The sequence below is a fragment of the Thalassophryne amazonica genome, chromosome 10, assembly GCF_902500255.1.
Source record: "Thalassophryne amazonica chromosome 10, fThaAma1.1, whole genome shotgun sequence".
NCBI classification, from domain to species: Eukaryota; Metazoa; Chordata; class Actinopteri; order Batrachoidiformes; family Batrachoididae; genus Thalassophryne; species Thalassophryne amazonica.
The window spans coordinates 106,228,298-106,254,762 of record NC_047112.1 but is presented as its reverse complement, the minus strand read 5'-3'; the positions used below and the strand labels follow the sequence as shown (position 1 = coordinate 106,254,762).

Below are 26,465 nucleotides of genomic sequence, written 5' to 3'. Positions count from 1 at the left end.
AACAGACAGACAAACATGCACATCTGATTACAATCTTACACTGGTGTACAGGGTAAAAACATAGCAGCATTTATGCAATTACATTACAATTACAAATTTCAACAGACTGGATATTAGCAACCAACATGTGCACACTGGGGGGAGGATTCACAAGCACAGACTGTATATTTTACAAGGGGTGTCAAACTTGATTCAACAGGTGAAAATTCATAGAATGCAGCTGAATGGCATGCCTGACCAACTTTCTTCACTTACAGTTCATTACATCATAAGGCAAAAGTGTGACATACAAAAGGAAAACCTACATATAGTTCCAGTTACACATTGTCAAACAGATTTAAGTAAGTGAGGATGGCAGACCTACACCTCTGCTACACAGAAATTAGCTCCTAATAATAATCACGCTCTTCTTTCCCCTTCCTGTCACTTATAAGGCACATTACTGACAGATGTGAGACAAGTTGTTTCATCAGAAAACAGCTCATCTGCATAAAGACTGACACTGTTTACATCGACTATCAATCATATTTAATCATCACAACTGAACCGCCCCCTCATCACCATGGACACAGAACAGCATCATCAGTAGCAACTACTGAAGCAGTCTGTCACAGGTGTGTGAAGACCATTATTATTCATAACGTCATTTCAAACACATTCCAACACATTAACCCAATAACAAATGGAGGGTGACCAAGGACATCAAGGCGACACTGAACAGGAAGCAGGCTGCATTCAAGAGTGGAGACAGAGATGAGCTGAAGAGGGTGCAGGTTGAACTGAGGAAGAAGATTGCTGAGGGAAAAGACAGTTACAGGAGGAAGCTGGAGAGCAAACTCTAGCAGAACAACATGAGGGAGGTGTGGACTGGGATGAGAACCATCACTGGTCATGGTAAGAAGGCAGACAAGATGATGGAAGGAGACCTACATGAGGCCAATGAGCCAAACCTGTTCTTCAACAGGTTTGACAAAATGGACTATGCCCACCCTTCCCCCAAGCTCCTCTCATTGCTCCCCCTCCCCTGTGAACTCACCTCACACCCCAATTATTACCCCCCCCCCCCCTCACCAACCTGTGTCCACTCCCTTCCCTCCACTAGTCTTTCATTCTCTCCAACACCTGCCATCACCATCACTGCAGAGGATGTGAGAAGATAATTTAATTGCCTGTCTCCAGGAAAGGCTGTGGGTCCTGATGGCCTCAGCCCCAGTGTTGAAGGGATGTGCTATCCAGCTGTGTGGGATTTTCCAGCACATCTTCAACTTGAGCCTGAGCCAAATGGTTGTTCCTGAGCGGTGGAAAACCTCATGTTTGGTCTCTGTGCCCAAGAAGAACCCCAACATACTTCATGACTACAGACCTGTGGCCCTAATGTCATATGTTATTAAGTCACTTGAGAGGCTCGTCCTGAGGCACCCATCATGTTCTTTGACTTCTCCAGTACGTTCAACACCATCTGGTCTGACTTGCTCAGTGATAAGCTGCGCGACATGAAGGTGGAGGCTCCACTGGTGGCCTGGATTACCAACTACCCCACAGGTTGCCTACAGTATGTGAGGCTTTGGGACATTACCAGGAGGCTGTGTACAAGAGTGTGGTGGACAAGTTTGTGGAGTGGTGTGGACTAGACTACCTGCAGCTCAACATATCTAAGATGAAGAAGCTGGTGGTGGACTTCAGAAGGCAGCTGATACAAACAGACTCAACAAGCTCATCAGGAGAACTGGCTCTGTCCTGGGGTTGAGCTCGAGTCTGTGTTGGAGTTGTTAAGAGAGGAGGATGCTGAGGAAGCTGCTCAGCATCCCGGACAACACCTCCTACCCCCTGCATGTCACACTGATGTCCTGTCAGAGCACCTTCAGCCATAGACTGAGACCATAGACTGAGGCTGATCACAGAACACCACAGGTCTTTCCTACTCTACGGGAGGTCTTTCCCTCCTCTTCTGCAGGATGAAGACATAATGAACAGAGTTATTCAGTTATTCAGAGTTATGTGCAAAATTGTCAAATATCTTGTGCAAATGTCTTCCAGTCATTTTGCATAAACAAACAAAAAACATTGTTGTTTTACTGTTTCTGTATTCTGGCAAAATAATTTCCTATAAATAAAGTTGAGCTTATCTTAGCACGTTGTGTGTGTGTGTGTGCGCATGCACACGCATGTGTGTGTGGGCGCGCGCGTGCATGTGCAAGTACGTGTATGCCCATGACCTTCGATCCCTCAGGCTGCACTGCATTAAAACTGGCATCGAGGATCTTACCACTTAGGCTCAGGAACTCTTCAGAAAACCATTGTCAGTTAACACAGTCCGTCGTTACATCTACAAGTGCAAGTTAAAACTCTACCTCTTCCAGAAATGCCGCCAACTTCTCTGGGCCCAAGCTCATTTGAAATGGACAGATGCAAAGTGGAAAAGTGGGCTGTGGTCTGATGAGCCCACATTTCAAATTGTTTTTGGAAATCATGGACGTCGTGTCCTCCGGACAAAAGAGGAAAAAGACCATCTAGATTGTTACCAGCGCAAAATTCAAAAGCCAGTATTTGTGATGGTATGGGGGTGTGTTAGTGCCCATGGCATGGGCAACTTACACATCTGTGATGGCACCATCAATGCTGAAAGGTACATCCAGGTTTTGGAGCAACACATTCTCTGAATCTTCTGATTATATTATAGACTGTAGAAGTTGGAATCCCTAAATTCCTTGCAAGTGAATGTTGAGAAACATTGTTCTTAAAGTGTTGGACTACTTTTTGCACGCAGTTGTTCACAAAGTGGTGATCCTCGCCCCATCTCTGCTTGTGAATGGCTGAGCCTTTTGGGGATGCTCTTTTTATACCCAATCATGACACTCACCTGTTTCCAATTAACCTGTTAACCTGTGGAATGTCCCAAACAGGTGTTCTTTGAGCATTCATCAACTTTCCCAGTCTTTTGTTGCCCCTGTGTAACACCTCCTTCCATGAACAGAAGGAAAGTTTTTCTTTGGAAAAACAATTTCAATTTAGACACCAGGTTCGGCTACTGGAGAATGGGTGAATAGTAAGACTACACAGCGAATGTAAGTAAGGTACCTGTTTGTATTGGAACATTCACACATTCAACTTTTTACACAGTACAATAAGGTTGAATACAAGACCAAAAAAAAAAAAAAACAACCCATAATGGGCCCAACTGAAAAGTAAACTAAAATTCACACCAGGGCATTTTATCTCACTTGTGGCAACCGGGAGCACCCCCGGTGTGAAAGGGGCTTTAGCATAAAAAGAATGCAAAACTTGAACATAAAGGTACATAAAAGGGTGGTGAGGTGGGGTGTAGTCTACTATAGATTCTGGGGGTGCTCCCCAGAACATTTTTTAAAGACCAAGTCAAATTTTGTGTATTCTGGTGAATTTTAACAGGTATGAAGCCCTCTGAAACAAATAAAACTCACTTCAATCTGTGAAGTAAAAACACAGTATTATCGGGGGTCTGGGGTTCTCCCTCAGAAAATTTTAAAAGAGCAAGTTAAATTTTGTATATTCTGGTGAATTTTAAATGGGTATGAAGCCCTCTGAAACAAAGAAAACTCACTTCAAACTATGGGGGTCTGGGGGATCTCCCACAGAATTTTTTTTAAAAGAGCAAGTCAAATTTTGTATATTCTGGTGAATTTTAAATGGGTATGAAGCCCACTGAAACAAATAAAAGTCACTTCAAACTGTTAAGTAAAAACACAGTATTGATTATGGGGGGTCTGGGGGATCTCCCCCAGAATGTTTTTTAAAAGAGCAAGTCAAATTTAGTATATTCTGGTGAATTTTAATGGGTATGAAGTCCTCTGAAACAAAGAAAACTCACTTCAAACTGTCAAGTAAAAATTCTTTGTCTTCTGTAGTATTTTGATCTGTTCTAATCCGGTGAATGCACCAAATGGGTGCTGTGTTGCTGGTTGTACAGTCAATAAAATACAAAATTAGGGCCTAAAGCAACTGATAACGTTGTTCTGCTATGCACAAAGTAACACTGTCACCAGTTTTGAAAACGCATGCGCACTGAGAAACTCAAAACTGGCTTATTTACACTTAATCTGTAAAATGCTCTTACTCGTAAAACAAACTAGGGCTGCAACTAACGATTATTTTAGTAATCAATTCTGTTGTGTGGGCCGCTGAAGAGGAGGTACTGCTGGCCCACCACCACCAGATGGCGCCCTGCTTGAAGTGCGGGCTCCAAGCACAAGAGCACGTCAGAGCCACTGGGAGTGACAGCTGTCACTTATCAGCACCAGCTGTCACTCATTACCATCACTATAAAGGCCGGACTGCAACTCCACCTCATCGCCGAGAAATCAGCTACCAATCGAGGTAACCTTCTCTGCGATTGATACTGAAACTAAAACATTGTTCTGTGTGCAGCCGTGTTCCTCCGGGCTCTGTCAGAAGCTGGATTGGCGGATAGTGGGAGGGCGACGTTCTTCGCCTCTCACTCCATCCGGGGAAGAGACCAACAGGAGCTGCATGGGTGAAATTGTTTCTGGAGGTGGAGGTTCTCCCTCCTGGAGAAACTAATCAAGGGGCAATTACTGGGTATGTCTTCACACACCCACCATTAACTGTTTCTGTTTCTCCCAGCAGTACCTGGTCTGACAGCTGGAGACGGCGGCCACCTGGGACTCGGGACTTGGCGGCTCCGGTGTTCTTCAGATCCGCTGGCGGTGGAAGCTGGCGGTGGATCCGGCTCTTCTTTGGACAGACGTCTTCTATCCTCGAGCCTGCCCACACGTCACCTTGTATACGATTGACTGTAATCCTCTATTGTTTTTGTCTGTATTCCGTTGTGCAATTCACAACATTAAATTGTTACTTTTTGGCTCATCCATTGTCCGTTCATTAACGCCACCTCTTGTGGGTCCGTGTCACTACACCTTCCCAACAAATTCACCTTTTTTTTTTTCTTTTTTTTTTACTTACATGTGAGTTTTGCCATTATTTCTTGAAGTGAGTTATTATTAAAAGGACTTTATCACACAACATCAACGCTTGAGCTTGTAACAAAGTTATGTTATATTCTCGTCAAAAACATACCTTGAGTAATGTTGTTTTATTTTGCACATACAAACATCACCGACACACCACAGACATTTTCATCAGGTTTCACCCAATTATGAGCATTTTTAGATGCCTACAGCAGCAATCTCAACCACTGATAATATATTACATCAAGAGTCCACAAAAGTATTTTAAAGGCCTGACTAAAGTGTAATATGTGATCTTTAATAAGTTATTTTCATAAAAAAAGACACAAATGTATAAAAACACAGCTTAGATGTGGTTTGACAGAAACAAATTGTCATTAAACTTAAATAAAACAGGGATGAAGTAGAGGTGTAAGAGTCACTAGGTGTTCACAGTTAACAGTTATTTATTTCTATATTTATTTATTTATGTTCATTGTTAGTTGGTTTTACCTTTTCTGTTGTTTTACCAGGTTCTTTTTGTCTGTTTCTCTAAAATTGTACTGTAGTAATATTAGTTATTATTACTTTTGTTGTTGCTATTATTTTAATATATAAATAAAAATAAATTTAAAAATTACAATTCGTAATACACTTGACTCTTACTACAACAAACGCTAAGCCATTCATTATTTATTACAGAAAACATGCACACAAACTGTGCTGAGATGCTGACTGGCGAACAGCTTAATGCTAACTTTAACATTTAAAATGCCACAGACATGCTAACGCGTTAGCATCGGTCCAGTTTTTAAGTTATAAAATACATCTATCAACTGTTTTAGAAGACCATAACAGGTCGGTTTAATATAAAAAAGGTAAATATTACTCACAGACATATGCTCTTTAGGGTTTTAGCGGGGGAAAATTAAGATAAAGCGAAATACTACAAAACATCGAAGCAATGAGACGGATCATTGCTTTATTGGTTCAAAGCAAAGCCACACCCCGCTCTACTTGAGGAAGGTCTGCCAATGTTCTCACGAAGACAGAGAGGAGAAAGACGGTGACTCATGGCAAGCAGTAAACAGAGCGGAGAGGAAGGAAAATTCACACAGTCCCTTCCTCCTCAGTGCAGCACCACACACTCTGACATTGCTGCTGCTTTGATTAGTGCAGAATGGGATGTTGCTTTGACAGTGAGACTATCATATTTCGGACCCAAAACACGCATAACACCACGCGTGCATGCGTATGAGTGGTTACATTTTCCAAATGACGGAAATCCGTCGTGGTGATGGAGAACTTTAACCTATGGGTTAGCATCATTAGTACACTTAGGAGCTGTGTGTCCACCTTCCCCACAGCGAAAGCAATACCAGGGGTGGGGTTTATTAAATGGTCTGTACTCCAAAACAGGTGGGGGCAGAGACAGTTGGGAGTTTGGTTTTGGTGGGGGGGGTGTCATTTTTTGTGTAGTGGCTTTCACTTGCATTCTTGCTCATTGTTGCCAATTCCAATTGAGTGATCTGTGCTCGTAGCTCAGCTATTTGTTTTTTCATTTGCTCTGCCTCATCTGTTTCCCTTTGTTCTGAACAACCACATGCACTTTGAAGCTGAGACCATACGCGCGGTTTGGAACCACCTAGTGGTTGCTTGGAGGCACCAAGGTGCTTCTTCATGCGCATTGCTTTATTAGCATGTTTATCTTCTGCCGTACGCAGCTAGAGTAACAGTTCAGCAAAGGAAGGTGGGTGCTTCAACTTTTGCCCAAGTTGGAGATTAGCGATCAAAGCATTTGAAAACACTGATTTTATCTTTAAGAAATGTTCACAGCGACTCAGTCTTCTCAGAAGATTGAGTTGTCTTGGTGTTAATCCGCAGATTTTAGAGCTTGTGTATTCTGCACATATTGAGAGTATTTTAACATTTCATCTTTGTGTTTGGTTTGGTCACTTGAGTTGTAAATGTAAGGACAAATTAAATAGAATTGTAAAAATGGCGGGGAAAATTGTGGGAAAACCCCAGAAGACTCTGGCCCACATTTACACTGACAGGATGAGGAGGAAAGCTGAGAGAGTCCTGGCAGACAGCTCTCATCCTCTGTCCTGTCAGTTTGAGCTCTTGAAGTCTGGGAGGTGCTACAGAGCTCCTCTGGCCAAAGGTTCTTTCAAAAAAATCTTTTATACCAAATGCCGTCACCATAATGAACTCAAAAAAGTGACCACTCCACAAATTAAACCTGAACTGCTTTACTTCTGTTTTATTTGATTTTATTAGATCTTACTGTACGTTTTATTTATCTTACTAGGTCTTATTCTATTTCTTCTTTTACTTCCATGTATTTTATGTATCTTATTTTTGTTTTATTCGTGTGTTTGTATGAATGTTTTATGACTGTTTTTTTGTCTTTTTTGTGCTGGTGAGCCAAAGACAATTTTCCACATCGGTGGACAATAAAGAATTATTCTATTCTATTCTATCATCCCAACAGCCTCTGCAAAATTGCTTCAACAAGTGCCGGTCAGACTCACCAGCAGATATCCCTCCCCTCCTCATAGCAGTACTCAGCACAGCATGAAGTCTGTGGAGGCAATTTGAAGGATTCTCACCAGCATTCTGCAATGTGCCCAAAAGTCTAGCAAACAATTCATCTCCATCCTCCACCGTACTATAAGCAGAATCAAAGGAGCTGCAGGTATGCTAATGGTGATGCTTGAAAACCAAGATGTTTGATAAAATCGGAGGCTGGGGTAGACGGCTCTCTAAGAGTTTACTTGAGCAGTTTAAGTCAGACAGTGTTGGGTCTGTTAGGAGAAGTTCCACACTTGATCGCCATGTTTCATAGTGTGCCTCATTATTTGGTCGTGGTAATTTACCAGAAAAGGCTCGAAGGCGGGAGCCAGCATAATGATAGGGCGGGGCTTCCTCATTCCTCACAATATGTTTTACCACAACCTTCTGTACCTCAGGCTGGTTCGTATCTTTAGCAGTTAAGTATGTATATGGATTGGCGGTCACTGATGATTTGACTGATTCTGGCCCTTTGGTCAGGTTTTTCTCTGATATGGTTGCGTATCCTGAGGTGGGTACATCACTGGTTGGCATAGGGCTCTCAGTGGTGCTAGTGGGGCTGAGACTAGACTGGGTTGCACTGAGGGGAGGCAACACTGAATCTACACCACTACCTTCTGCTGGAGGAACACTTCCTACAGAGGTAACTGTTGCAGAGTTAAACTTAACCAACTCTTGCTGTAAAACGAATTTGAATGACTTATTGGTCATCTTAGCAATAGCATGCAACTAAGAAACATAACTCTTAGTGACACTAGCGGCTGGAGACTACACACTAGAGAGTGCTTGGACCTGGAATGTTACGTCAGATTGAGTGGGACTTTTATATGTAAGTGGCAACACTGGAGTAAAGCTTTCCATTGCAGTACCGAATGTGAACTCAACTATCGCATTGCCATGATACTCAGAGTCTGGATCACCTATGTGAATAACTCTGCTCACTGATCCATGCATCTATATACATAAATGGCTACTTTTGTCTTTCTGTCTGTCCGGAATAGGCTCTAAAACTTAAAAGGTGAACTCCCCAAAGTTACATATTCTGAACCACCATGACATGGGCTACAACCTGGTACTATTTTCAAACAAAAAAAAATTAATATTAAGACAACAATATTAACAATAATCTGATACATACAGTTTTGTCTTTCTGTCTGTCTGGAATAGGCTCTAAAAATACAAAAGGTGAACTCCCCAAAGTTACATATTCTGAACCACCATGACATGGGCTACAACCTGGTACTATTTTCAAACAAAAAAATTAATATGAAGACAATAATATTAACAATAATGTGATACATATAGTTGAACCCCAAAGTTACATATTCTGAACCACCATGACATGGGCTACAACGTACTATTTTCAAACAAAAAATGAATATTAAGACAACAATATTAACAATAATATGATACATACAGTTGAACCATATGTACCTCAGTGGCAGTTGTACTTCAGCACAAATCTCTCAGCTTTAATAGCTGGCCGCTGGCCCTATGCATATATGCAGGAGCTCAGTAGCCTGCCTACTGCTACGTATAAACAGAGCACAGACTCCTGGGCTATCTGCTGCTGGCTGCTGGCTAGCACACATAGCGTGGGTGTGCATGCCAGCTTGGTTGTATAACCAAGCAGACTCAAATATCCCCCTTGATATCAATCAATCAATCAATCAATCAATTTTTTTTATATAGCGCCAAATCACAACAAACAGTTGCCCCAAGGCGCTTTATATTGTAAGGCAAGGCCATACAATAATTATGTAAAACCCCAACGGTCAAAACGACCCCCTGTGAGCAAGTACTTGGCTACAGTGGGAAGGAAAAACTCCCTTTTAACAGGAAGACACCTCCAGCAGAACCAGGCTCAGGGAGGGGCAGTCTTCTGCTGGGACTGGTTGGGGCTGAGGGAGAGAACCAGGAAAAAGACATGCTGTGGAGGGGACCAGAGATCGATCACTAATGATTAAATGCAGAGTGCTGCATACAGAGCAAAAAGAGAAAGAAACAGTGCATCATGGGAACCCCCCAGCAGTCTACGTCTATAGCAGCATAACTAAGGGATGGTCCAGGGTCACCTGATCCAGCCCTAACTATAAGCTTTAGCAAAAAGGAAAGTTTTAAGCCTAATCTTAAAAGTAGAGAGGGTGTCTGTCTCCCTGATCTGAATTAGGAGCTGGTTCCACAGGAGAGGAGCCTGAAAGCTGAAGGCTCTGCCTCCCATTCTACTCTTACAAACCCTAGGAACTACAAGTAAGCCTGCAGTCTGAGAGCGAAGCGCTCTATTGGGGTGATATGGTACTACGAGGTCCCTAAGATAAGATGGGACCTGATTATTCAAAACCTTATAAGTAAGAAGAAGAATTTTAATTATATTCTAGAATTAACAGGAAGCCAATGAAGAGAGTCCAATATGGGTGAGATATGCTCTCTCCTTCTAGTCCACGTCAGTACTCTAGCTGCAGCATTTTGAATTAACTGAAGGCTTTTTAGGGAACTTTTAGGACAACCTGATAATAATGAATTACAATAGTCCAGCCTAGAGGAAATAAATGCATGAATTAGTTTTTCAGCATCACTCTGAGACAAGACCTTTCTGATTTTAGAGATATTGCGTAAATGCAAAAAAGCAGTCCTACATATTTGTTTAATATGCGCTTTGAATGACATATCCTGATCAAAAATGACTCCAAGATTTCTCACAGTATTACTAGAGGTCAGGGTAATGCCATCCACAGTAAGGATCTGGTTAGACACCATGTTTCTAAGATTTGTGGGGCCAAGTACAATAACTTCAGTTTTATCTGAGTTTAAAAGCAGGAAATTAGAGGTCATCCATGTCTTTATGTCTGTAAGACAATCCTGCAGTTTAGCTAATTGGTGTGTGTCCTCTGGCTTCATGGATAGATAAAGCTGGGTATCATCTGCGTAACAATGAAAATTTAAGCAATACCGTCTAATAATACTGCCTAAGGGAAGCATGTATAAAGTGAATAAAATTGGTCCTAGCACAGAACCTTGTGGAACTCCATAATTAACTTTAGTCTGTGAAGAAGATTCCCCATTTACATGAACAAATTGTAATCTATTAGACAAATATGATTCAAACCACCGCAGCGCAGTGCCTTTAATACCTATGGCATGCTCTAATCTCTGTAATAAAATTTTATGGTCAACAGTATCAAAGGCAGCACTGAGGTCCAACAGAACAAGCACAGAGACGAGTCCACTGTCCGAGGCCATAAGAAGATCATTTGTAACCTTCACTAATGCTGTTTCTGTACTATGATGAATTCTAAAACCTGACTGAAACTCTTTAAATAGACCATTCCTCTGCAGATGATCAGTTAGCTGTTTTACAACTACCCTTTCAAGAATTTTTGAGAGAAAAGGAAGGTTGGAGATTGGCCTATAATTAGCTAAGATAGCTGGGTCAAGTGATGGCTTTTTAAGTAATGGTTTAATTACTGCCACCTTAAAAGCCTGTGGTACATAGCCAACTAACAAAGATAGATTGATCATATTTAAGATCGAAGCATTAAATAATGGTAGGGCTTCCTTGAGCAGCCTGGTAGGAATGGGGTCTAATAAACATGTTGATGGTTTGGATGAAGTAACTAATGAAAATAACTCAGACAGAACAATCGGAGAGAAAGAGTCTAACCAAATACCGGCATCACTGAAAGCAGCCAAAGATAACGATACGTCTTTGGGATGGTTATGAGTAATTTTTTCTCTAATAGTTAAAATTTTGTTAGCAAAGAAAGTCATGAAGTCATTACTAGTTAAAGTTAATGGAATACTCAGCTCAATAGAGCTCTGACTCTTTGTCAGCCTGGCTACAGTGCTGAAAAGAAACCTGGGGTTGTTCTTATTTTCTTCAATTAGTGATGAGTAGAAAGATGTCCTAGCTTTACGGAGGGCTTTTTTATAGAGCAACAGACTCTTTTTCCAGGCTAAGTGAAGATCTTCTAAATTAGTGAGACGCCATTTCCTCTCCAACTTACGGGTTATCTGCTTTAAGCTGCGAGTTTGTGAGTTATACCACGGAGTCAGGCACTTCTGATTTAAAGCTCTCTTTTTCAGAGGAGCTACAGCATCCAAAGTTGTCTTCAATGAGGATGTAAAACTATTGACGAGATACTCTATCTCCCTTACAGAGTTTAGGTAGCTACTCTGCACTGTGTTGGTATATGGCATTAGAGAACATAAAGAAGGAATCATATCCTTAAACCTAGTTACAGCGCTTTCTGAAAGACTTCTAGTGTAATGAAACTTATTCCCCACTGCTGGGTAGTCCATCAGAGTAAATGTAAATGTTATTAAGAAATGATCAGACAGAAGGGAGTTTTCAGGGAATACTGTTAAGTCTTCTATTTCCATACCATAAGTCAGAACAAGATCTAAGATATGATTAAAGTGGTGGGTGGACTCATTTACTTTTTGAGCAAAGCCACTAGAGTCTAATAATAGATTAAATGCAGTGTTGAGGCTGTCATTCTCAGCATCTGTGTGGATGTTAAAATCGCCCACTATAATTATCTTATCTGAGCTAAGCACTAAGTCAGACAAAAGGTCTGAAAATTCACAGAGAAACTCACAGTAACAACCAGGTGGACGATAGATAATAACAAATAAAACTGGTTTTTGGGACTTCCAATTTGGATGGACAAGACTAAGAGACAAGCTTTCAAATGAATTAAAGCTCTGTCTGGGTTTTTGATTAATTAATAAGCTGGAATGGAAGATTGCTGCTAATCCTCCTCCTCGGCCCGTGCTACGAGCATTCTGACAGTTAATGTGACTCGGGGGTGTTGACTCATTTAAACTAACATATTCATCCTGCTGTAACCAGGTTTCTGTTAGGCAGAATAAATCAATATGTTGATCAATTATTATATCATTTACCAACAGGGACTTAGAAGAGAGAGACCTAATGTTTAATAGACCACATTTAACTGTTTTAGTCTGTGGTGCAGTTGAAGGTGCTATATTATTTTTTCTTTTTGAATTTTTATGCTTAAACAGATTTTTGCTGGTTGTTGGTGGTCTGGGAGCAGGCACCGTCTCTACGGGGATGGGGTAATGAGGGGATGGCAGGGGGAGAGAAGCTGCAGAGAGGTGTGTAAGACTACAACTCTGCTTCCTGGTCCCAACCCTGGATAGTCACGGTTTGGAGGATTTAAGAAAATTGGCCAGATTTCTAGAAATGAGAGCTGCTCCATCCAAAGTGGGATGGATGCCGTCTCTCCTAACAAGACCAGGTTTTCCCCAGAAGCTTTGCCAATTATCTATGAAGCCCACCTCATTTTTTGGACACCACTCCAGAATGCATCCTTTCTCTGCACATGCTGCACGTGGGTGCTACAAACCTGTTTGACTCTCCTTGAAAAGATTTGAACAACTCTACAAACTTTAGTGTTTTCAAACCTGTTTATAGCAAAAACAAATGTGAGTATTCTGTCATTTACTGACTAATCATATACTGAACATTTTGATTGTAAGAATATAAATACACAATTCAATACAAAGTAACTTTCTTCCATGTGCTTTGTTATCCCCATACTCCCCTCTACCAATATTACACCCATGATATTTGACACCATGTGTAAATGAGTAGATATGCCATCCTACTTAAAAATAGTCCTTAAATCTGGTTTAATCATTATGGCAATATGCACCCTCAAATTGAGATTTTTCTGTACCTAATGGCCAATACTGCGTTATGTTTATCAACTTCAAAATAAATACAGGGTAAACTCTTCATAATGCTGTCCCCAGGAACAAGGATTTAGACCTGCAGATAAGGTGCCAGCTCAGAGATGTACATGGGTTCTCCCCATGCCAGGCATTGGTGGCTGGGGGGGTCAATCCACATGAATTTTGATAAAACGTATACACAATCACCATGATATAATACTTATCAGAATACAGCCTATTCCTTCTTGGAATGAAGGTTTTCACTCTTAGCAGAGAGCTTTCAACCAGAGGCTGTAAATTAAACTTTAAAAGTTTACTGGAAGGCTGTAAATTAAACTTTAAAAGTTTACTGGATAAAATATCAAGCTTTGTCTTTTCTTGCAATTTGTACATGTATTTCTAAACATTTGCACATTAAAAAACTAAAAATAAAGGTGTAGAGTGTACATGATGTGTATCACTTGCCTAGCGTTGATCATAATGTATCAGGAAAACACGTTTTCTGTATCACAATGGCACTCTGCAGATCATTTGAAAAAGTGATGTAGTTCTAACTACTGATGGGGCAGCACCCTTTCAATCAGCCAGTAAACGGGCATAGAGCCTGTGTTCTCCAATGGCGTGTTGTATATAGGCTGCTCATTATGATGTAAATATCATAAATTAAATTTTGTTATTTATCAATTCTTGACAACCTGCTGTCCTATTATAATAGTGCACTAGCTTTGGGGTTGATCTAATAGTTTTGGTATGTTGTTTCATGGCTCAAACTGTTTTTAGTGGTCAAACCTCTTTTTTTTACAACTGAAAAGATTGTTTGTTCTCTAAATATACCAATGAATGCATAACTTTAAGAAATATACAAGGCAACATTTACACCAGTTAAAGATGGAATGCCTCAAAGTGTGCAAAAAGAAACCACTACTTTTGCTGATAATGTGGCTGGCCTGAATATGGCAGAACCTGCGATCTTCCATAGTTAGTTTGTCAGATGCTCCAGAGTTGGTAACCCCAATCAGCTGTATATCCACTTTCCTGACAGAAGGACAAGGAACATTGTCTACCAAGAGGCTCTTCAGAACTATTGGTCAGTAAAAGCTACATTTAAATATATATTCAACATCTCAAATCCAAAATTAACATTTGCTTAAAAGCCATTTTATTTTTGTAGCATTCTTATAAACTAGATTTGCAATGTATCAACAATTATAAAGGTCATAACATCAATTCTGATTAATCATTATGAGCATACTTGATCTGCAATATAAAGTCTGAAGAACTTCATTGTTGTTTCTTGCATGCAGCAAAATTCAGTTTTCTCTCTTGGTTTGGGGATTCCACCTATTTTGGGTTTTTAGTTCAAACCTTTGCCTATTCGGACTACATATATACTTATAGGATATCTACAATTATGACAAAATATAAACTTTGGAATATTTTGTAGATTATATCTTAAACAGGTTAACTTGGGCAACGCCGGGTACCCCAGCTAGTTACTAAATAACCCGAAGCGCAATATCAACTTCAGTTTCGGTTAACTCATTAATAATAACAGAATTGGGAATTTTGATTGATTCACGCCTCACTACATCCATCTTACTGGTATGGTGGTATTTGCTCAACAATTCAACTCAGCTCTGGTTTACAATGAACAAAAAGCAAAACAAAAATGTTGAGTGGACTTATTAATAACCGACTGCTCCTGGCTGGGCTTGCCAATTTCTTGTAACACCTCCTTCCACAAACAGAAGGAAAGTTTTTCTTTGGAAAAACAATTTCAATTTAGATACCAGGTTCGGCTACTGGAGAAGAATGGGTGAACAGTAAGACCACACAGCGAATGTAAGTAAGGTACCTGTTTGTATTGGAACATTCACACATTCAACTTTTTACACAGTACAATAAGGTTGAATACAAGACCAAAAAACATAATGGGTCCAACTGAAAAGTAAATTAAAATTCATCCCAGGGGATTTTATCTCACTTGTGGCTGTGTAAGTCCACACTATGTGTCAGGACTAGCGGTCAGATATGGCTGGACGCAAATGCAGGACACAGACAACTGGCTCTGTAGGTAAAAGCTGTTTACTAAAACAGTAAACAGGGTCCGGTACACAGCGAAGCAGTCCAACAAGAGTAACAAAAACAGAATCATCAGGCAAAAGGCGTGGTCGAAGATACAGGCAAGTAGTCATACACACTTGAGGCTAGCAGGTCGAGAATACAAGAAAACAGAGCTGGAAAGTAGGCACAGGGCGCAACAATCTGGCAAAGAACAAGGAGAACAGAGGAGCTTAAATAAGCCCTGGCAAAGAGGTGCTGATTAGGAACAGGTGAGCATGGAATGAACCAGAAAAAGGGCGTGACCAGAGAAAGAGAGAAAGAAGCACCACCAAGAGACATTAAGGAAAGACAAGAGAAATAGGGACAGACAACCCCAACCGGAAAAACCCCAATCCTGACAGTACCCCCCCCTCAAGGGCCGACCCCGGACGGCCCAGGAGCAGCAGGATTAGCAGAATGAAAAGCACAAACGAGACCGGGGTCCAACACAAACCGGGAGGGAACCCACGACCGCTCCTCAGGACCGCAGCCCTCCCAGTCAACCAAATACTGCACCCCCTGGCCCCGACGGCGCGAAGCAAGCAGCCAGCGGACAGAAAACAGAGGTCCCCCGTCCACCCACCGGGTGGGAGGCAGGGGAACGGCCGGAGGGCACAACGGGCTAGACTCAAATGGCTTAACGTGACTAACGTGAAATGTAGGGTGAATGTGCAAGGAAGAGGGTAACCGGAGTCGAACCGAAACAGGATTGATAACCTTAGTGATGGGGAAAGGACCAATGAACCTGGGAGACAGCTTACGTGGTGTCCCACGGAGAGGCAAGTGATGGGTGGACAACCAGACCTTCTGACCAACCAAGTACACAGGAGCCACTGACCGTTTACGGTCAGCCGCCTCCTTGTAGAGAGCCGAGGAATGACCGAGGGCACGCCGAGCTCGCTCCCAGGTTCGTCGACACCTAATAACAAGACTGAGAGCTGACGGAACCGGGGAACGCAGTATAGAAGAAGAAAACAAAAAAGGTTGGTGCCCAAAGACAACATGAAATGGAGAAAACCCAGAGGATGCAGATGGAAGACTGTTGTGCGCTAACTCTATCCAAGATAACTGCGTGGACCAGGTGGACGGGTGCTGTGAACATAGAATATGAAGACCCTTTTCTAACTCTTGGTTGAAGCGTTCGGTCTGACCGTTAGCCTGGGGATGGTAGCCGGATGTTAGACTGGAGGTGGCCCCAAGGAGACGGCAGAATTCCCTCCAGAACCCAGAAACGAACTGCGGACCCCTGTCAGAGACAATGTCCTGTGGGAAACCATGGAGATGGAATACATGAGTGAGCATAATCTCAGCTAACTCTCGGGCTGAAGGCAGTTTGGGCAAAGGCACAAAATGACACATTTTAGAAAGGCGATCTACAACAGTCAAAGCAACCGTATGTCCTTTGGAAGGAGGGAGTCCGGTGATGAAATCCAACAAGATATGTGTCCATGGTTGTCTAGGAATTGACAAAGGCAGCAGAGAACCAGCGGGAGGGTGAGTTGAAGATTTATGCATGGCACAGACCTGACAAGCATTCACAAACTCTGTAACATCGTTAACCAAATGTGGCCACCAAAACCGTTGTTGCAGAACAAACAGTCTTTTTAATACCCGGGTGGCATGAAAACCGATTACTATGAGCCCATTGAATAACCTCCCCCCTAAGGGAACCCGGAATGAACAACTTACCGGCAGGACACTCGACCGGAATAATTTCTGTCTGTAGTGTGGCCCTAACCCGGGACTCAATCTCCCACGTAATGGCGGAAAAGAAACAGGACGAGGGCAGAATGTTACCCGGATCTACAGGCACGTCGGAGCAATCGTACTGCCTAGATAAAGCATCCGGCTTACCATTCTTTGACCCCGGCCGATAAGTGATAACGAAGTCAAAGCGACTGAAAAATATCGCCCATCGTGCCTGACGGGCATTTAAACGTTTGGCTGTACGCAAATAAGCTAGATCTTTATGGTCTGTGTACACCAAAAATGGAATTTGTGCCCCCTCGAGCCAGTGTCGCCACTCCTCCCACTTTAACCACTAGCAGTTCCCAGTCGGGGACAGACAGAACCATAATAAAAAATGTGAGTATTGTTAAATACCGGTAGTTCAAAGTTGTTAAAAAGTTCAAATAAACTCACTGTTTTGCTTGCGTGACCTTTTTTTTTTTGTAGACTATATGTTTTAGCATGCGCCTTATAATGAGGTGCGCCTTATGCAAGGGTTAAGTACCCGCTAATTGAGGGCGCGCCCTATAATCCGGTGCGCCTTATGGTGCGGAAAATACGGTAGCTCTTTTCTTTTAATACAGCATCTCCTCATCAGTCACCATTTATATTAACTGGGTTACACCTGTCCCAGCTTTTTTGAAATGTGTTGCAGGCATCCATTTCAAAATGAGCAAATATTTGTACAAAAACAAAAAAAGTCTATCAGTTTGAACATTAAATAGCTTGTTTTTGTGGTGTATTCAATTGAATATACATTGTACATAAGCATACCAAACGGCAAATGTCAGCTCTCTCCAGTCTGTCTGTGATTTAAGTCATACACACACATGCACGCATACACATACACAGAGTAGGAATGGGTATTGCTAAGATTTTATCCATATCGATGCCATTCTTGATTCCGCTTATAGAGCCAATTCTTTATCAATTCCCTTATCAATACCTCCTGTGAATTTTCTGTGTACTAAAAGTAGGCTTTACAGATTTTCTATGTCAACAACATTTTAATGAATCTTAAAATAAATAAATATGAAATTGGTCACTAGATCCTTGATCTCTGGACATAAATAAAAATAAATAAAATCTGTACATGGTGAATAGTAGATCTCTGGACATAAATAGAAATAAATGAGACAAATTTAAGTCCATACTCATGAGCTTAGTTCTTGCCGCTGGCTGCACTGCACATCCGGATCCAATTCATAAATAACGCAGGACTGTCAGCTTCAATAACAAGTGAAATCCCTTTAGCACCCATTAGCCATTTAAATACTAAATCCCTTTGTTGGGAAATGGAAATTTTCTGGCCGAGCTCATCATCGCTTCTATAAAGACGGGACTGGCAGTGTAGGGCCATAGGGCACCCTGCAGCCACAGCAAACACAGGAGAGCCCAAAGCACCCCTGCCAGAGAAGTCTGTGCACAAGAATAAGACCAGCACCCTGCCCCACCTGAAGGTTAGAAGTAGTCAGAAGTACTGCACAAGTACTGCAGACCAGCCACCCAAACAAATGTTTTTCAGTTTCAGTTCCCTCAGAGACCAATTTCTGAATTATCTGCATATAACTGTCATGTGAGAGATCTAACTATGCAAGCCCCCCTAGATGCACATCAGAACCATAACATCATCATCATGGTGGCTTCGTGGCAGCCATTTGTGGAAACAGAATTGTAGACAATTAAATTTAACTAAAAGTAAAGTAAGTAAATTAAAAGTAAATGCAATGGAAAAATGTAAACTTCACTTTGCTGCTTCACCTTTTGATGTGTTACATGCACAGCTGTTAAGTCACCAGAAAACCTCTCACTTGAGTCCATTTTTTAAACCAACGGAGCAGGATGCAGCACACTGTGGATCGTCACGGACACGACAGATGACAGTCTAATTGGTGTCATTATGTTCAAAACACACCCATGACTTAAGTGACTAAATACAACCTCTTTGCACCCTGTGCTTTACTTTGTGCTGATTATGAATTCTGTAAAAAACACAGTGAAGCTGCACATTCCCCAAACGCATCGGTATAAAGCGCTTCAAATGGTGCATCATAAATCTTGGACATAGGCCCTTGTAAGTTCATAAAATTTAAACCTACATGACATCATCAATATTTCTTTTCAGAAGGTTTGTTACTTTCTGTACCAGGTTATATTAATTAAGTAAGAATACTGTGCTTATAAAGATTTAATTTTGATGTTCCTAACCTGTTTGTTTTTGTGGCTTTATTCTGTTTCACATACACAATGATTTCCACTTCACATGCACGCTATTTCTTAATCGTTTGGGTCACACATGATTTAGTCCCCAGTCTCCTTTCATTCGAGTGCCAGAACATTTCGCCCCAAATACTGTAAGTCTTATTGTGTTTACTAGATGTATTTGTGTTCCTGCTGTCAACCTTTTCTGCCATTATCATATTTTCAAAGTTTGCACTGGTTTGAAGAGTCTGTGGTTTGCCTCTCTGCTTGTATTTTTGGACTGCCTCTCTGTATACTACACAGTTAGCATGCGGACTGATTGACTTGTACTTACTGAACCCTGTCTGCTCAATACCTGTTCATGAAGAGTGTTTTACTTACCATCCAGTGTTGTTCTCTCCTGTGGGGTCCCCAATGATGCTCAAACCATTACAACATTATTCAGCAATGTGACATAAGGATATCCTTAGTATTCATACCAATAAAGCTTTAGTTTTCCTCATAAACCTTCTCATAATATGCAGTGTAACAGAGTGACATGGATCTGCCACATTTAAAATCAAATCATGGGCTCTGCAGTGCCAACTTGGAAAGTCAGTCTGGTTTTTCTCAATGTTATAAGATACTCTCAACAAACCACAACACAAATCAATGTGAAGACAGACAGCTCTGCACTCATATGGAACAAAACACTAAATAAATGTGTGATGTAAGAACACACGTACCTCTTATCTGCCAGGTCTGTTTTATTGCCTACTAGCATAATAATGACATCACTGCCTCGCTCTGTTCTCACATCCTCGATCCACTTTGACGTTTGTTGGAATGAATTAACATCTGTTGAGAAAAAAGATGAAGCAAACAAACAGTCTTGTTGCATTCAAGGTGGGATTTGTCCATCTGTCATAACCAGTGTTGCCACAGTTACTTTGATAAAGTAATCCGATTACTGATTACTCCTTGAAAAAGTAACTTAGTTACTTTACTGATTACACAATTGTAAAAGTAACTAAGTCAGATTACTAGTTACTTTTACCCTCTGCCACGTCAACATGACAATGATACCTGTTTTGCCAAAACTCACTTTATAGTCACCCTTTCTTGACTTCAATGAAAATAAATACTTGTTTTATAAAAAGTAAAATAATCTTTCTTGACCTCATATTTAACTGTTGACAGCACTGTAACGGTAAAACTTGCAATTTCTAACCTATATTGTTTATAAATGTAACTATTAAATTCTAACATTTTTCTAACATTTAAATTCTCTATAAACATTTTACTTGTCAAAATTATTATTATTTTAAGTAGTATTAGTAGTTGTAGTTAAAAAACGGCTTCAAAACTGGACCTTTAATCTAGGGGTGTTGTGGGGGAGGGGGCACATCCCTGCCCCACGCCCCCATTCCATCTGGATTCGCCCCTGCTTTGGCATTTGAGCACAAAGAATGGATAACATTTATTTATGCAGAAAACATGACCAGATTTACAGGTAAGAAAGTTTTATTGTGGTTTCACATCATGTGGTCCTCAGAAAGAGAGTTTAGGTGCATTTGAGTGGAAAATAGTGTTAGTTGTTGACATGTCGCGGAGGATCAGCTGTTTTTAAGAGACGATACAGAGCGGCTCAGCTGAGAATTCTAAATAAAGCAGAAAAATAAAGCATAAAAATTACTTTGTAAAGCTCAGTGCAGGTGTGCTGTTTTCACCGCGCTTTAAGAGGTGAGGACGAGTCGTAGCTGATGAAAAGCTCACAGCTCGCTTAAAGTGGGCAGTTCAGTCGAGCCCCCGACCCCCTACCCACGGACCAAGTTTAATGCTGCTGTCGACCCACAATGCAAAAATAATAGTAACGCACAGTGACTTGGAGAAGTAACTTTAATCTGATTACTCATTTGGAAAGATTAACGCGTTAGATTACTCGTTACAAAAAAAGTGGTTAGATTAGAGTAATGCGTTACTAAGTAACGCGTTACCGGCATCACTGGTCATAACACTAATAATGGAGACCTGATTCAACTGTTACTACATCATGGTAAAATAGCCGTTCAAAACGTGATACACGTGGTGCTTTCAAACAAAGTAGTCCAAATAAATACATGAATATTGTGATAATTTAAACAGTAAACTAGATGTTAATAATTAAATTTTACCACAACTTTCTTTATAGGATCAAATAAAATTTAGATACACACAAACTTCTTAAATATCGTAACTTCAGCATATTAGATGACACAGTACATAAAGTGTAGCAGTAACAGAGGATAGCCAGCTGTAAATCATGATCACGTTCTTCACAAACCAGCCTGACTTTGTTTTGCTCATACAGTGTGGAAGTTTACCGGCACACAGACGAAGAGTTGAGTTGCATTACTGGAATCTGATGACACGCATGTTTCAAGGCAAACAGAAAACTCAATTCTGTGGGATGTTGGGTCATTTTTTCTCTTCAAAATCAGGGTTAAGAGCATTGTTTCTGCTTTACTTCTCTCAGCCAGATGATAAAGGAGGGCAGCAATTATGTGGGTGACACTGTCTGGCTGCAGTGTTATTAGAGTATGGCACATCTACAGTAGAAGTCATGGAATATTTTCCAACTGATTTCATGAATTTTATTTTGTCAAAATTGTTTTTTCATAAACCAAGGAAGAATGAATCTGGATGTCTTTTCAAATTTACCTATTTGTGGTAGCGTTAGTTCCTTGTGCTCAAACCAGCTGCTAAGGTGCAACAGAAACAGTATGGATGTGATCAACCATACCGCTGTGACCACCTGCCTAATAATGTATTGATCCTCCTTCTGCTGCCAAACCCATTGAGGCATGAACTCCACTAGACCTCTTCAAGTGTGTTGTGACATCTGGCACCAAGACGTTAGCAGCGGATCTTTCTGTAGAATCAGACCAACCTTCGCCCCCCACATGCATCAATGAACGTTGGCCACCCATGACCCTAACGCTGGTTCACCTTCTTTGGACCAGTTTTGGTCAGTACTGACCACTATAGCCCAAGAACATCACAGAACAGCTACAGTTTTGGAGATGCTCTGGCACAGTCATCCAGCCATCACTATTTGGCCCTTGTCAAAGTCACCCAAATCTCTGTGTTCCCATTTTCCCTTCTTCCGGTACATCAATTTTGACAACAAAATGCCTAATACAACCCCTGGCAAAAATTATGGAATCACTGGCCTCGGATGATGTTCATTCAGTTGTTTAATTTTGTAGAAAAAAAGCATATCACAGACATGACACAAAACTAAAGTCATTTATTTATCATTTTATTTTATTTTAGCACCGTTGTCGTGCGTTCGCTGTTGTCGTGCGTTGCCTGTGCTGCTTCATGGCCTGTTTGGTGCCTTGATTGGGGCACTCCTTCTGCTGAATCACTTCTAAATTATTACACATTATTCACTTTGTGTGTTTTTAGGAATCCGCTAGGTTGCGTAGCTACTAGCTCTTAGCCGATTTAGCATGGCGGCTTCTCCTGTCTCTCCCGTACTTTTCTGCTCTGGGTGTGAAATGTTTAGTTATTCCTCGGCCTCCTTTAGCAGTAACGGTACTTGTAATAAGTGCAGCTTATTCGTAGCTTTGGAGGCCAGGCTGGGCGAATTGGAGACTCGGCTCCGCACCGTGGAAAATTCTACAGCTAGCCAGGCCCCTGTAGTCGGTGCGGACCAAGGTAGCTTAGCCGCCGTTAGTTCCCCCCTGGCAGATCCCGGGCAGTCGGGAAAGCAGGCTGACTGGGTGACTGTGAGGAGGAAGCGTAGCCCTAAACAGAAGCCCCGTGTACACCGTCAACCCGTTCACATCTCTAACCGTTTTTCCCCACTCGACGATCCACTCGCCGAGGATCAAACTCTGGTTATTGGCGACTCTGTTTTGAGAAATGTGAAGTTAGCGACACCAGCAACCATTGTCAATTGTCTTCCGGGGGCCAGAGCAGGCGACATCGAAGGACATTTGAAATTGCTGGCTAAGGCTAAGCGTAAATTTGGTAAGATTGTAATTCACGTCGGCAGTAATGACACTCGGTTACGCCAATCGGAGGTCACTAAAATTAACATTAAATCGGTGTGTAACTTTGCAAAAACAATGTCGGACTCTGTTGTTTTCTCTGGGCCCCTCCCCAATCAGACCAGGAGTGACATGTTTAGCCGCATGTTCTCCTTGAATTGCTGGCTGTCTGAGTGGTGTCCAAAAAATGAGGTGGGCTTCATTGATAATTGGCAAAGCTTCTGGGGAAAACCTGGTCTTGTTAGGAGAGACGGCATCCATCCCACTTTAGATGGAGCAGCTCTCATTTCTAGAAATCTGGCCAATTTTCTTGGATCCTCCAAACTGTGACTGTCCAGCGTTGGGACCAGGAGGCAGAGCTGTGGTCTTATACACCTCTCTGCAGCTTCTCTCCCCCTGCCATCCCCTCATTACCCCATCCCCGTAGAGACGGTGCCTGCTCCCAGACCACCAATAACCAGCAAAAATCTATTTAAGCATAAAAATTCAAAAAGAAAAAATAATATAGCACCTTCAATTGCACCACAGACTAAAACAGTTAAATGTGGTCTATTAAACATTAGGTCTCTCTCATCTAAGTCCCTGTTGGTAAATTATATAATAATTGATCAACGTATTGATTTATTCTGCCTAACAGAAACCTGGTTACAGCAGGATGAATATGTTAGTTTAAATGAGTCAACATCCCCGAGTCACACTAACTGTCAGAATGCTCGTAGCACGGGCCGTGGCGGAGGATTAGCAGCAATCTTCCATTCCAGCTTATTAATTAATCAAAAACCTAGACAGAGCTTTAATTCATTTGAAAGCTTGTCTCTTAGTCTTGTCCATCCAAACTGGAAGTCCCAAAAACCAGTTTTATTTGTTATTATCTATCGTCCACCTGGTCGTTACTGTGAGTTTCTCTGTGAATTTTCAGACCTTTTGTCTGACTTAGTGCTTAGCTCAGATAAGATAATTATAGTGGGCGATTTTAACATCCACACAGATGCTGAGAATGACAGCCTCAACACTGCATTTAATCTATTATTAGACTCTATCGGCTTTGCTCAAAAAGTAAATGAGTCCACCCACCACTTTAATCATATCTTAGATCTTGTTCTGACTTATGGTATGGAAATAGAAGACTTAACAGTATTCCCTGAAAACTCCCTTCTGTCTGATCATTTTTTAATAACATTTACATTTACCCTGATGGACTACCTTGCAGTGGGGAATAAGTTTCATTACACTAGAAGTCTTTCAGAAAGCGCTGTAACTAGGTTTAAGGATATGATTCCTTCTTTATGTTCTCTAATGTCATATACCAACACAGAGCAGAGTAGCTACCTAAACTCTGTAAGGGAGTTAGAGTATCTCGTCAATAGTTTTACATCCTCTTTGAAGACAACTTTGGATGCTGTAGCTCCTCTGAAAAAGAGAGCTTTAAATCAGAAGTGTCTGACTCCGTGGTATAACTCACAAACTCGTAGCTTAAAGCAGATAACCCGTAAGTTGGAGAGGAAATGGCGTCTCACTAATTTAGAAGATCTTCACTTAGCCTGGAAAAAGAGTTTGTTGCTCTATAAAAAAGCCCTCCGTAAAGCTAGGACATCTTTCTACTCATCACTAATTGAAGAAAATAAGAATAACCCCAGGTTTCTTTTCAGCACTGTAGCCAGGCTGACAAAGAGTCAGAGCTCTATTGAGCTGAGTATTCCATTAACTTTAACTAGTAATGACTTCATGACTTTCTTTGCTAACAAAATTTTGACTATTAGAGAAAAAATTACTCATAACCATCCCAAAGATGTATCGTTATCTTTGGCTGCTTTCAGTGATGCCGGTATTTGGTTAGACTCTTTCTCTCCGATTGTTCTGTCTGAGTTATTTTCATTAGTTACTTCATCCAAACCATCAACATGTTTATTAGACCCCATTCCTGCCAGGCTGCTCAAGGAAGTCCTACCATTATTTAATGCTTCAATCTTAAATATGATCAATCTATCTTTGTTAGTTGGTTATGTACCACAGGCCTTTAAGGTGGCAGTAATTAAACCATTGCTTAAAAAGCCATCACTTGACCCAGCTATCTTAGCTAATTATAGGCCAATCTCCAACCTTCCTTTTCTCTCAAAGATTCTTGAGAGGGTAGTTGTAAAACAGCTAACTGATCACCTGCAGAGGAATGGTCTATTTGAAGAGTTTCAGTCAGGTTTTAGAATTCATCATAGTACAGAAACAGCATTAGTGAAGGTTACAAATGATCTTCTTATGGCTTCGGACAGTGGACTTATCTCTGTGCTTGTTCTGTTGGACCTCAGTGCTGCTTTTGATACTGTTGACCATAAAATTTTATTACAGAGATTAGAGCATGTCATAGGTATTAAAGGCACTGCGCTGCGGTGGTTTGAATCATATTTGTCTAATAGATTACAGTTTGTTCATGTAAATGGGGAATCTTCTTCACAGACTAAAGTTAATTATGGAGTTCCACAAGGTTCTGTGCTAGGACCAATTTTATTCACTTTATACATGCTTCCCTTAGGCAGTATTATTAGACGGTATTGCTTAAATTTTCATTGTTACGCAGATGATACCCAGCTTTATCTATCCATGAAGCCAGAGGATACACACCAATTAGCTAAACTGCAGGATTGTCTTACAGACATAAAGACATGGATGACCTCTAATTTCCTGCTTTTAAACTCAGATAAAACTGAAGTTATTGTACTTGGCCCCACAAATCTTAGAAGCATGGTGTCTAACCAGATCGTTACTCTGGATGGCATTTCCCTGATCTCTAGTAATACTGTGAGAAATCTTGGAGTCATTTTTGATCAGGATATGTCATTCAAAGCGCATATTAAACAAATATGTAGGACTGCCTTTTTGCATTTACGCAATATCTCTAAAATCAGAAAGGTCTTGTCTCAGAGTGATGCTGAAAAACTAATTCATGCATTTATTTCCTCTAGGCTGGACTATTGTAATTCATTATTATCAGGTTGTCCTAAAAGTTCCCTAAAAAGCCTTCAGTTGGTTCAGAATGCTGCAGCTAGAGCACTGACGGGGACTAGCAGGAGAGAGCATATCTCACCCGTGTTGGCCTCTCTTCATTGGCTTCCTGTTAATTCTAGAATAGAATTTAAAATTCTTCTTCTTACTTATAAGGTTTTGAATAATCAGGTCCCATCTTATCTTAGGGACCTCGTAGTACCAT

At 41.1% G+C, this 26,465-nt stretch overlaps 1 protein-coding gene across 2 annotated transcripts in view; it reads right to left on the bottom strand.

Annotated features, from left to right (window-relative positions):
- rab6ba (RAB6B, member RAS oncogene family a) overlaps positions 1-26,465 on the bottom strand; it is a 274,682-nt gene that overhangs the window by 52,754 nt on the left and 195,463 nt on the right. For both annotated transcript variants that reach the window (XM_034180706.1, XM_034180707.1), the window contains one exon: positions 19,973-20,084. In XM_034180706.1, the coding sequence (XP_034036597.1) occupies positions 19,973-20,084 (112 nt within the window). The remainder of the gene's footprint in view (positions 1-19,972; positions 20,085-26,465) is intronic.